At 45.7% G+C, this 12,706-nt stretch overlaps 2 protein-coding genes across 9 annotated transcripts in view; both read right to left on the minus strand.

Moving 5' to 3' along the window:
* Positions 1–12,706, minus strand: part of PLAC9 (placenta associated 9) — a 316,145-nt gene that overhangs the window by 14,443 nt on the left and 288,996 nt on the right. The gene's annotated exons all lie outside the window — the stretch shown is intronic.
* Positions 6,271–12,706, minus strand: part of PRXL2A (peroxiredoxin like 2A) — a 28,348-nt gene continuing 21,912 nt past the window's right edge. For all 8 annotated transcript variants that reach the window (XM_002805660.4, XM_015147134.3, XM_077946488.1 and 5 more), the window contains one exon: positions 6,271–11,722. In XM_002805660.4, the coding sequence (XP_002805706.2) occupies positions 11,609–11,722 (114 nt within the window). In that variant the 3' untranslated portion in view covers positions 6,271–11,608. The remainder of the gene's footprint in view (positions 11,723–12,706) is intronic.

The following is a 12,706-nucleotide window of genomic DNA, read 5'->3' on the forward strand; positions in this document are numbered from 1 at the left end:
TTATGTCCCCAATCACCAGTATCCTGTTCCTAGAGCAAATACTATTACAAGTTTTCATGTATTTTCTCATAAATATATTATGGCAGACACTGCTGGGTTTTGTGTTTTTTTCCCCAAATCCATTCTTTCTTCTTCGTCATCATCTTTTGTTTTGTTTTGTTTTTTGAGGACTCTTGCTTTGTCACCCAGACTGGAGCACAGTGGCACAATCTTAGTTCACTGCAGCTTCCACCACCTGAGTTAAAAGTGATTATCCTGCCTCAGCCTCCCAAGTAGCTGGGATTACAGGTATGCACCACCACACTTGGCTAATTTTTGTATTTTTAGTAGAGACAGTGTTTCGCCATGTTGGCCAGCTAGTCTTGAATTCTTGACCTCAGGTGATCTGCCCCTTGGCCTCCCAAAGTGCTGGGATTACAGGTGTGAGCCCCCTCGCCCAGCCTGAAGGGTATTCTTTTATAGCGGGGACAGGAACGGGGACAGGAATGAGCCCAGGCTGCTCTGGCCAGTGTTCCTCCTGACCTCAGGCTATTGCATTCCCAGCACATTCTATAATTATTCTTTTTTTTTTTTTTTTTTTTTGAGACGGAGTCTCGCTCTGTCGCCCAGGCTGGAGTGCAGTGGCCGAATCTCAGCTCACTGCAAGCTCTGCCTCCCGGGTTTACGCCATTCTCCGGCCTCAGCCTCCCGAGCGGCTGGGACTACAGGCGCCCGCCACCTTGCCCGGCTAGTTTTTTGTATTTTTTTTAGTAGAGACAGGGTTTCACCATGTTAGCCAGGATGGTCTCGATCTCCTGACCTTGTGATCCACCCATCTCGGCCTCCCAAAGTGCTGGGATTACAGGCTTGAGCCACCGCGCCCGGCCTCTATAATTATTCTTGAGAACTACAGTGAGAAAGCTGGGAGAACTGGGTCAGTCCAAGGCCATCTGGAGAACTGCCCTGTAGTCCATCCAAAACCCAGATATCCCTCTTAGCAAAGCTGGTCAATTTCATATCCCACCAACCTCCCTGGATTTGGAGTCTGAGGTTTATCTCATTAGTTCGATGTCAACACCTTAACTGACACAATCTCAGTGCAACATCATTGAGCCATAGCCAGAATCCATTTCATGAGGCCCAGGAGGACCCCCACCACTGCAGAATAACCAGGGCTGCCTATAGCATGACCTAGCCTTGGACCCAGTTAAGACCCAGCGATCCAGTTAAGAAGTTGCTAAGGAAGTCAAAGAAGGATCCTTCAGGGGGCCCCACTGTCTGCAGCCAGTGGGCCTGCTCCTAAATTTCTTCTGCTTGTGTGGGTCTGCTCCTAAATTTCTTCTACTTGTGTTTCTTTTCTTTTTTTTCTTTCTTTTTTTTTTTGAGATGGAGTTTCACTCTTGTCACCCAGGCTGGAGTGCAATAGCACGATCTTGGCTCACTGCTCACTGTAACCTCCACCTCCCGGGGTTCAAGCAATTCTCCTGCCTCAACCTCCTGAACAGCTGGGACTACAGGCGCCTGCCACCATGCCTGGCTAATTTTTGTATTTCTAGTAGAGATGGGGTTTCACTCTATGTTGGCCAGGTTGGTCTCAACCTCCTGACCTAAGGGTGATCCACCCACCTCGGCCTCCCAAAGTGCTAGGATTACAGGTGTGAGCCAATGCTGAAGGGGGCCAGCCCCTCCACACCTGCGAGTGTTTCTCGTCAGGTGGGACGAGAGACTGAGAAAAGAAATAAGACACAAAGTATAGAGAAAGAACAGTGGGCCCAGGGGACCGGCGCTGAGCATCCAGAGGACCCGCACCGGCACTGGTCTTTGAGTTCCCTCAGTATTTATTGATCACTATCTCTACCATCTCGGAGAGGGGGATGTGGCAGAACTAGAGGGTAATGGTGGGGAGAGCGTCAGCATGCTCTTTCTTTTCCCCACACACCGCACCCGGCCTACTTGTGTTTCTATGAAACCTGATGTGCTTATCCAGGTAGGGCAGGAGGTGTTAACAATTGCACACACTCCTCCCAAAGAAAGTCTAGAGCAATATTGGTATGTAAAACAATCTTCCCAAGGGAAATGAGGGATGTCTGCAGGGCTGCCAGGACAGTGGCAGTGAAGGAGGCAGTATCTGCCATGGCCAGGGACAGATTTCCTATCATTCTTTTATGAGCACTGACTCCTTGGTAGGTACCAAAGAGCTCATAAAGAACATAAACCCAGAGTCAGTTGCACCTCCTGGCAGGCTCCCTAGTCAGCCTGGTGTACAGCTTTAGGCTGCTGGCCCAATGGTGCATCTCATTCCCAGGGGTGATATCCAGTGGCACCCCCAGCCCATCCAATGTGCAGGATTTCACCATCCATTAGCATTCTACTCTCTGCTTTTATGGGTGTTTGTTTGTTTGTTTGTTTGAGATGGAGCCTCACTCTGTCGCCCAGGCTGGAGTGCAATGGTGCGGTCTTGGCTCACTGCAACTTCTACCTCCCAGGTTCAAGCAATTCTCCCACCTCAACCTCCCAAGTAGCTGGGATTATAGGCGCCCACCACCAAGCCTGGCTGATTTTTGCATTTTTCGTACAAAAATACAAAAGAGATGGGGTTTCACTATGTTGGCCAGGCTGGTCTCAAACTCCTGACCTCAGGTGATCCACCCGCCTCAGCCTCCCAAAGTGCTGGGATTACAGGCGTGGGCCACCACGCCTGGCCTACAGGTTCAATTTTTGAAAAAAAAAAAAGAAAAGAAAAGAAACATTCCACAAATAAGTGAAGTAAGCCAGGCACAGAAAGACAGATACTGCACGATCTCAACATATGGCCTCCAGGTTCATCCATGTTGTCACAAATGACAGAATTTCCTTATTTTATTATTTTTTAAAGATGGGGTGTGGCTATGTTGCCCAAGTTAGTCTCAAACTCTTGGGCTCCAGCAATCCTCCCATCTCAGCCTCCTGGGTAGCTGGAACTACATGTGCTGAGTACTCCATTGTGTACATATACCACATTTTCTTTATCCGTTCATCCACTGATGTATACTTACCTTGATTCCACATCTTGGCTATTGTGAATAATGAGCTGCAAAGAACGTGAGCATGCAGGTATCTCTTCAACATGCTGGTTTCATTTCCTTTGGATAAATACCCAGTAGTGGGATTGCTGGATCATGTAAGAACTCTATATTAAAGAACTCTATACTGCTTTCCATAGTGGCTATATTAATTTACATTCCTGCCAACAGTGCGTAAGGGTTCCCTTTTCTCCACATCCTTTCCAATATTTGTTTCTTTTGTGTTTGTTTTTGTCTTGAGATAGAGTCTCGCTCTGTTGGCCAGGCTGGAGTGTAGTGGCACGATCCCGGCTCACTGCAACCTCCACCTCCCGGATTCAAGCGATTCTCCTACCTCAGCCTCCTGAGTAGCTGGGACTATAGGTGCGCACCACCACGCCCGGCTAATTTTTGTATTTTTAGTAGAGACAAGGTTTCCTCATGTTGGCCAGGCTGGTCTCGGACTCTTGGCCTCAAGTGATCCGCCTGCCTCGGCCTCCCAGAGTGATGGGATTACAGGCATGAGCCACCATGCCCAGCCCCAAGATCAAGATTTTTGACTGACTCAGACTGTGCTGGGAGAGCATTTAGTGTAGCAAGTGGGACTAGCACATCCTGTTATATGAAGAGTGCAATTAGAGGCATCTTCTGCTGGAACAAAGCTCTGCAAGGAGCTGCCCTGTGGACAGACTCAGAGAGGCATTTTCGGGGACTCAGGTATCTCCCATTGGCCACCCCTTAGCAACTCTCACTCTAATTATGGCTGGACCTGGGCCTTAATGAGTGCTTCTGCAATGAGAAACTTCTATCATCAACTCTTTGGTTACTTTCAAGTAACAAAGGCACGAAAAATGTTTGTCTTTACCAGGTTTCAAAATGAGTTGCTTTCTTAGCATCATCCAGAGATTTTCTTTTTTTTAAAGGATCATTATGAACTCATTTATTTAAATATCTGATGTGTTTTAATTCATTGCCATTATTCTTACTGATGCTCAAAGAGTCCCATCTTTGACAAGTGAGAGTTGTCTCCTGAGTCTGTCCTTTATACAAGCCCTTAGTAGTGATTGAGAGCTTGCCTGGTATCTGGTACAACAAGATGTTACAGGCTCATCTTGTACATTTTCTGCCCCAACCCTGCAATCAGCCATTTCCCCAAGGAGTTCCCTTTAGCAGAAACTGATATTGGAAGACCATGTTCTGGGCTCAGCTGCCTCTTGAGAGACTTTGTTCATGTTTCCTGGCTGAACATCATGGAAATTAGGGCACGGGTGTCTCTTAACTAACTTCAGAACAGACACAGACCAAGACTTGGCATGAAAGGGGAAAATTCCTCTGCTTCTTAAAGATTTCACAATTGTTTGTCAATGTAAGGCAGTGGTCTTCCACCTTGCCTACATACTAGAATCCCCTAGGGAGCTCTAAAAAATACTGATGCCTGGATCCATCCCCAGAGATTCTGGTTTAACTGGACTAGGATCTGGACTGAGCAATGGCGTGTTTTTGTTTGTTTGTGTTTTGTTTTGTTTTAGTGTGAAGCTCGCAGATGGGGCTCAACCCTGACTAATTATTCTGTATTTGTCTTTACACTTTTACCATCTATATATGGAGCTTCACAATACTCTTTGCAAGCCTTACACATTTATGTAAATTGTATCCTAGTGAATGTACATTCTGAAGCTTGTTTTTTTCCTTAGCATTGTTTCAGTGCATCCAAGTTGATACTTATACCTCTAGTTCGTTCATTGTAACTTTTTTTTTTTTTTTTTTTTTTTGAGACAGAGTCTAGCTCTGTCGCCCAGGCTAGAATGCAGTGGTGCAATCTGGGCTCACTGCAAGCTCCCCCTCCTGGGTTCATGCCACTTTCCTGCCTCAGCCTCCCGAGTAGTTGGGACTACAGGCGCCCACCACCATGCCTGGCTAATTTTTTGTATTTTTAGTAGAGACGGAGTTTCACTGTGTTAGCCAGGATGGTCTCGATCTCCTGAACTCGTGATCCGCCTGTCTTGGCCTCCCAAAGTGCTGGGATTACAGGCGTGAGCCACCGCGCCCGGTCCATTGTAACTATTATAGCACAGTAAAACCTTCCACTACCCCATCATTTTCTGCTGTAAAATGATCAAAAATTCATGAGCAGTTAGTTGTCCAGGAGAAAAATCAGGACGGTAACCTTGACTCCTCTTTTTCTTACATCCTATATCCAAATAGTTCAAGAATCCTCTTAGCTCCTCTGTCACATCCTACATCCAATAGTTCAAGAATCCTCTTAGCTCTGCCTTCAAATATACCCATCATGACACTTCTCACTATCTTCTGTGCTCCCACCTGGTTGCCACCACCGTTATCTCTTGCCTGGATCATTGCAACAGCCTCCCAAATGGGCTCCCTGTTGCCACCTTTGATTCTCTAAAATCTATTACCTCGAAGCAGCCAGAATAATACAAATCAGAACATGTCACTCTTCTAAAAACCCTCTAAACGAATTCCCATCACTCCCAGTAAAATTTAGAATTGTCTCCTATCCCCTATTGCTAACTAGTGTGTGGGCTGACCTTGACCATCATTATATAATACAGAAAGGTGACCAGGTACAGCTGGAAGAAGCATGTCCTTGAAAGGACCTTCCCACACCTCCCTAACCCAGGGTTCTAATCCACTATCATCCTCAATTGTAACTGTCTTCAAAACAAAATGACAAATAAGTCCTCCTTTAAATGTAGAAAGGATGTGAAGGGTTAAATGAGAACAAGTCAACTTTCTTTCCCCTCCCCTCCCAAACATAAACTGACAAATACACACCTTCTTGCTTGCCCCATGGGGCACTGGCAACCCAGAATGGAGGGAGGGCAGCCAGCACTGGGGAGAAACTTCAGTCTGCCCTGACTGCATCCACCCTCTATTCTCACAACCCCTACAGCCTCTTCTCCATAGCTCACCTTCCTTGGCCTCCACTCCCCTACACTGCAATGGTATGCCTTGCTCTGGGAAAGAGAGAACAGGCATTGCTTTTGAGAAATCTGCATATTAGGGGAGAGGACAAAGAACCAGGTAAACAAAACAGACTAGACTCCTCCCTGTTCTCCCCTAGTCATGCTTCACTATCCAAATCTCTGCCTTGAAAGTTCCTCCAGCTGGGGATTCCCTATGCACCCATGTCCACACCATCTGTGACCCTTGCCACTGCCAGGGCCAATGAAAAACTCACCCTTCACCCGCTGAAGACTTGCTGAAAAAATCACTGACAAGAGACAAATTAACAGAAGAAAAAGCAAACAAATTTATTTGATCATAATTGTATGTGAGCCTTCAGAATGAAGACCCCAAGATACAGGGGAATTGTTAATTTCTATGTTTAGGTTCAAGAGATTATGGACTGTGTAGAAATACGATTGGACAAGAAGGGTAGGATCTAATAGTAACAGACTGAGAGGGGAAACCCAGCAAGGCCTGTCTAGATTCTTCTTGGCCTCTCTGCGCAGCATTCCTTCCTTCTGGACGTGGGATGGGACCCTCTCTGGAATGGGTATGACAGTCAAACAAGGTAGGTCAGATCATTTCTTTTGACCAGTTTTTACACAGAAAGGGGAGTGGGGAGTGAGAGGACCGTTTTTAGGTTTTATGACTGGCTTTGGGTAAAACCAGTTCTGGTTTCTGATGACCTGCCTTGGGGAAGAGGGATTCTAGTTTCTATGGGTAGCCTTGGGGGAGAATGAGAGGCCAGAAACAAGAGGGCAGGAGAAGGTCAGAGAGAAAATTTTGCTTCGGGGGCTGCTTCTGAGCCCTTCGTTTTAAAGTATCAGAGATGATCAGGGGTAGCCTGGCTCTGGGTAAGGTCTACAGACGTGTGAGTGCTGGTCTTCCACACTGGTTGCCGAGCTCTTTTAAAGGGTGGTTTTCAACCTTGGCTGCATACTGGAATGACCCCAGGAGCCTTAAGAAATATTGCTGGCCTTGGCCGGGCGCGGTGGCTCAAGCCTGTAATCCCAGCACTTTGGGAGGCCGAGACGGGCGGATCACGAGGTCAGGAGATCGAGACCATCCTGGCTAACACGGTGAAACCCGTCTCTACTAAAAAATACAAAAAACTAGACAGGCGAGGTGGCGGGCGCCTGTAGTCCCAGCTACTCGGGAGGCTGAGGCCGGAGAATGGCGTGAACCCGGGAGGCAGAGCTTGCAGTGAGCTGAGATCCGGCCACTGCACTCCAGCCTGGGCAACAGAGTGAGACTCCGTCTCAAAAAAAAAAAAAAAAAAAAGAAAAAAGAAATATTGCTGGCCTGGCGCTATGGCTCATGTCTGTAATCCCTGAGCTTTGGAAGGCTGAGGCAGCATGACTGCTTGAGCCCAGGACTTCGAGACCAGCCTGTGCAAGATAGTATAAGAGCCTGCCTCTACCAAAAAATTAAAAATCAGTTGGGTGTGGTAGTCCACGCCTGTAGTCCCAGCTACTAGGGAGGCTGAGGTGGGAGGATATCACTTGAGCCCAGAAGTTAAGGCTGCAGTGGGCCATGATTGCATGACTGCACTCCAGCCTAGGTGACAAGCAAGATTCTATCTTTTTAAAAAAAAAAAAAAAAAGGTGCTTGGAGCCTACCCCAGAGATTCTGATTTAATGATTTTTATACTGCACCCCCACCCATCCCCCAACTGTGCCAGGTGCTTCTACTGTGTATCCAAGATTGAGAACCACCAGCTTTACAGCAAGGACATTTGCCTACAATCTTTGAATTTTCTTGCATTTATTTGCATATGGATTCTCAGTTAATCAAATAAATAAAAAGAAAACCTGTAAATGCTTGTCAAAGGCTGCTGAAGCTTCAAGTCCAAAGCCCACAGAGATTAATGACTTTAAATTGTATGGTCCTTTAGAATCATGCTTCTCAAAGTGTGACCCATGGACCAGGAGAACATCAAGATCACCTGGAACCTGTTAGAAATGCAGAGGCTGGCCAGATGCAGTGGCTCACACCTGTAATCTGAACACTTTGGGAGGCCAGGAGTTGGAGACCAGCCTGGGCAACATATGGAGACCCCCATCCCTACAAAAATAAAATCTGTTGGGTGTGGTGGCGTCCACCTGTAAGCCCAGTAACTTGAGAGGCTAAGCCAGAACAGCTTACACCCAGGAGTTTGCAGCTGCAGTGAGCCATGATTGGGCCACTAACTACACTACAGCCCGAGTAACAGAGCAAGATCCTGTACCTAAAGGAAAAAAAAAGCAGAAACTCAGGCCCACCCAGACTGCCTACTGGAATCTTGAGAGCTGCAAATCATTGATTTTCAGCACAAACCATTTTGCCCACCCCGACCACTGAGAGACTTGAACAAACACTAGCAGTTTCTAGCAGCTCAAGGCCGTGTCGCAGGGATAACCCAGGCCCCTTTGGGTCCCTGCCTGGGGAAGCTCAAGGCTGCCAAAAGAGTTTACCATTTGTTTCAGTCAATGCCTGATCATAGGTTTCTAATCTCCCTCTTGTTTTTTTGAGATGGAGTCACACTCTGTCACCCAGGCTGAAGTGCAGTGGCGCGATCTCGGCTCATTGCACCCTCCGCCTCCCAGGTTCAAGCGATTGTCCTGCCTCAGCCTCCTGAGTAGCTGGGATTACAGGTGCGTGCCACCACGCCCAGCTAACTTTTGTATTTTTAGCAGAGACGGGGTTTCACCACATTGGCCAGGCTGCTCCTGAATCCCTAACCTCAGACGATCCACCCACCTTGGCCACCCAAAGTGTTGGGATTATAGGCCTGAGCCATGGCACCCAGCCCCTCCCTCTTCTTAGAGGACTTACTTGATAAAATTTACAATTGTAAATCCTTTCTGTCCCTTTGAGGGATGTATGTGTCTTCTGCTGCACAGGAATGTGTTTCTCACTTTTTCTGGGAGCCATCCCTTTGTCATATAATTATCAGGAATTATAAGGCCGACTCCTGGTCTCAGTGGGAGACTAGAATCCTAACTTCGATAGATAAACTTGAGAGTTAGCAGACACAGATAGCCTAATCACATTGACCAATCTCCTTAACAGCTTTTTGTAATTTTCCACTTTCCTAGTTCTATTTGAACCTCCTCCCTCCCCTCTTTAAAATTCCATCACCTCTGCACAGATTGGAGCTAAGCTCAGTTCTACACTGAGGACTCTCTCCTTCTGCAGTAGTTATTGAGTAAAATCTGTCATTATTGCCTTTAGCTAGTATACAGCTTTTTCTTCAAGTCTCCATTTGAATAAGGTCCTTACATGATGTGCATGTACATTACAGTCTGAGAAGCAGCATCATAATACTTACCATTCCCTCAGTGACTTATAAACAGCCCTGAACGGGAAGGAATTACACCCATTTTGCCAATGAGTTAGATCTTTGCTTAGTATCACACTGGTAAACTAGAAATTGAATATGCCTCATGACTCAATCCAGTGCTCTTTCCAAAATGACGTGCTAACCAGAAAGAGAAGACCACACTGCATGTGAGGACCCAGGGGAAAAAAGCTGGTGAGAGCTCACAAAAACCCAAAAATGTTTCTCTTGCTGCATCTCCATTGGTGCAATGTCCTCTCAGGCTTTTTTTTTTTTTTTCCTTGATACCGAGTTTCGCTCCTGTTGCCCAAGCTGAAGTGCAGTGGCACGATCTCGGCTCACTGCAACCTCTGCCTCCTGGGTTCAAGTGATTCTCCTGCCTCAGCCTCCCAAGTAGCTGGGATTACAGGCATGTACCACCCCGTCTGTCTAATATTTTGTATTTTTAGTAGAGATGGGGTTTCACCACGTTGGCCAGGCTGGTCTCGAACTCCTGACCTCAAGTGATCCTCCTACCTTGACCTCCCAAAGTGTTAGGATTACAGGCGTGAGTCACCACACTTGACCTCAGGTTCTTCTTTAGTTGCAAGAGAACTGTTTCAGCATCAAGTGTCTTAGGTATTAAAGTTGTAAGTTTAGGTATTGAGTTACCTATCAGTAGCTGGAGTACCAGGGATGACAGGTACCAACGCTGTGCAAGTACCAAAGGCTGTGGCCTCAAATGCTGCAAAAGCCCAGCCCTTTATGGGCCTGTGCATACTCCGTGCAGCCACTGCTACATGAAATCAGATGCAGGCATGGTCTTAGTGGGTCTTAGTCCTGAACCACTCACCCCTAACTCAATCTGCATACTCAATCCCGATGCTCTCCTACTTTCCCAGCTTTACGTCCAACGTCAGTATCCATTCTTGCTTTCCTGGGTAAACACTGACAGCCTTCTCCTCCTGGCTGGGCCACTCCCCTGGGTAAACACTAATTCCTATTTCCACCCCCACCTTTCTACTCCTGGGCCAGTTTCATGTCTTGAATAGACTCCCTGCGGCCAAGCTCCCTGGTGGCTCTTGATGATGTCACTCAAACTTACATGACAAAATTCAAACAAAAAAGATTAAGAAATTAAGTTATATTTCATTATCGCTATGTCCTTTCTTCTGATTTGCCAAATTAGGCTAAAAGACCAACAGAAAAACAGCTGCCAATTTTAAACACTTCCAAAGTCATTCCTCTAGGAAAGAGAGCAAAATTACTAACATGAATGACGGGATGAATTCTTCCTGGTCATTTTCAAACCACTTAGATAGCTAGAACCAAAGGAATCCCCCCAGGCACTTTACCCCTTAGCCATGGAGAATGCTGACTTTTTTTTACTTTCAGCCAATTATATGGTAAATATAATTCTTAGTTTTATCAGAAAATCTTGTACATACAGGTGATTTCTGGTGCATAATTTTATTAAAGTCAGAGATGGTCACTTCTTCTAGAGAAACAGATCTCTGAGGTTAGAATGGAAGATAACGAAACGAGAGATTTCACTTTATAATTTACCTTTGTCAAACTATCCTGGAGCATGTCAATTCTATTATGAAAGTATTACTTCGACATTGTATAACCAGTTATCAATAGAAAACACACATGCCAAAAACCCTTAAATTCTGTAATCTTCAAGTCAATCATCAACTTTTCTTGGATTTTTGAAGACCCAAAAAGAAAAATAATTTCAAACAGCAGCACTCAAACACCATATGCATTTGTAATGAGGCACAGCAACCAATTTTTTTTTTTTTTTGAGATGGAGTCTCAGTCACCCAGGGTGCAGTGCAGTGGCATGACCTTGGTTCACTGCAACCTCTACCTCCCAGGTTCAAGTGATTCTCCTGCCTCAGGTGCCTGCCACCACACCCAGCTGATTTTTGTATTTTTAGTAGCGACAGGGTTTCGCCATGTTGCCCAGGCTGGTCTCAAACTCCCGACCTCAAGTGACCTGCTCACCTCGGCCTCCCAAAGTGCTGGGATTACAGGTGTGAGCCACTGCACCCAGCCCAGCAGTCAATTTTAAGGCTTGTATTTTCCAGGTTTTAGCTTAATAATCCTCATTAGTTTTTCAGATTTTTGTCAGTCTTGTTTTGGGGCTATTTTGCCTTACTGGGCCTAAACAGAATATTAAAATACATTAATAATCCATACTGAGAGTAGAGTATAAATGGGTTTCTCACTCCTTAGGGACACAAGTGGAAACAATACATCCCATGAACACAGATGAATGCCCCTGGTTATCCCTGAGCTGGGCAGTTTCACACAATCATTTTTTCTCTGAGGCCAAAGTCTGTGGTTTGATCATCTTAGCAGCTTCCAGAACAGAAAGTAAGTTTACTTTGTCTCCAAACTCTTTCTCTCGGTGCTCAAGAAGAATGCCCTAAAAGGAAACAAGAGGTAATGTCAGTCCTCATCCTAAATCGTTCGTTCGTAAGACAGGCATCAAGGACCAGCTGTCTGTCAAGCCTTTTGCTTGAACAGCAAAGGACACAGATCCAAATATGGCCTGGCTCCTGCCCTCAAGGAGTTCAGTCTTTGAGGGAAGATAGACTGGGGAAGGCCACATCTATCTGGCCTGTACCAGCAGCTCCCAAGAAGCAGGAAGTCAGAAGTGATAAAGCACGACAAGGACAAGCAGGGAAGGCCTCACAGATGATAAAGCATGGAGGGTAACCAGGATGTTTACAGGTAGAGAAGCAGGTAAAAGAACATACCAGGTGAAGAGAAAAAAAAAATGAAGCTAACACAGAAAGGCCCAAAGGTGTGGAAGTGGAGCTCAGAGGTTAGACTTCAGAAGGCACTGAACGACCATCTAAAAGAGAGATACTCTTTTTCCTTTAGTCTCCTAAGAAACTGGAAGCCACTTTCTTCTCATACAGTGAAGAAAAATGCACTAAGACGCAGGATACCCCAAAGTTATCTAAAGTCAGAAGTGGTAAAAAAAAAAAAAAAAAAAAAAAGACAAAATAACATGTTTGAGATCAGCATCAAGGAATCCTTGTTCGAGTTCTTTGATTCATTACATCTGGAAGCTCATCTTAAAAAGAAAATCTGTAAATACACTGTGTCATTATTTACAGAGACTTTAAAAAAAAAAAGTCCCACCACACTATGGTGATTATGGGGAAGCAGATCAGAAAATTATATTTACTTGCTCAATAAACCATAATACAGACATTAAAAACACTAATAGGCTGGGTGCAGTGGCTCACACCTGTAATCTCAGCACTTTGGGAGGCTGAGGTGGGTGGATCACTTGAGGTCAGGAATTCGAGACCAGCCTGGCCAACATGGTGAAACTCAGTCTCTACTAAAAATACAAAAATTAGCTGGGTATGGTGGCTCAAGCCTTTAGTCCCAGCTA

The sequence above is a fragment of the Macaca mulatta genome, chromosome 9, assembly GCF_049350105.2.
Source record: "Macaca mulatta isolate MMU2019108-1 chromosome 9, T2T-MMU8v2.0, whole genome shotgun sequence".
Lineage (NCBI taxonomy): Eukaryota > Metazoa > Chordata > Mammalia > Primates > Cercopithecidae > Macaca > Macaca mulatta.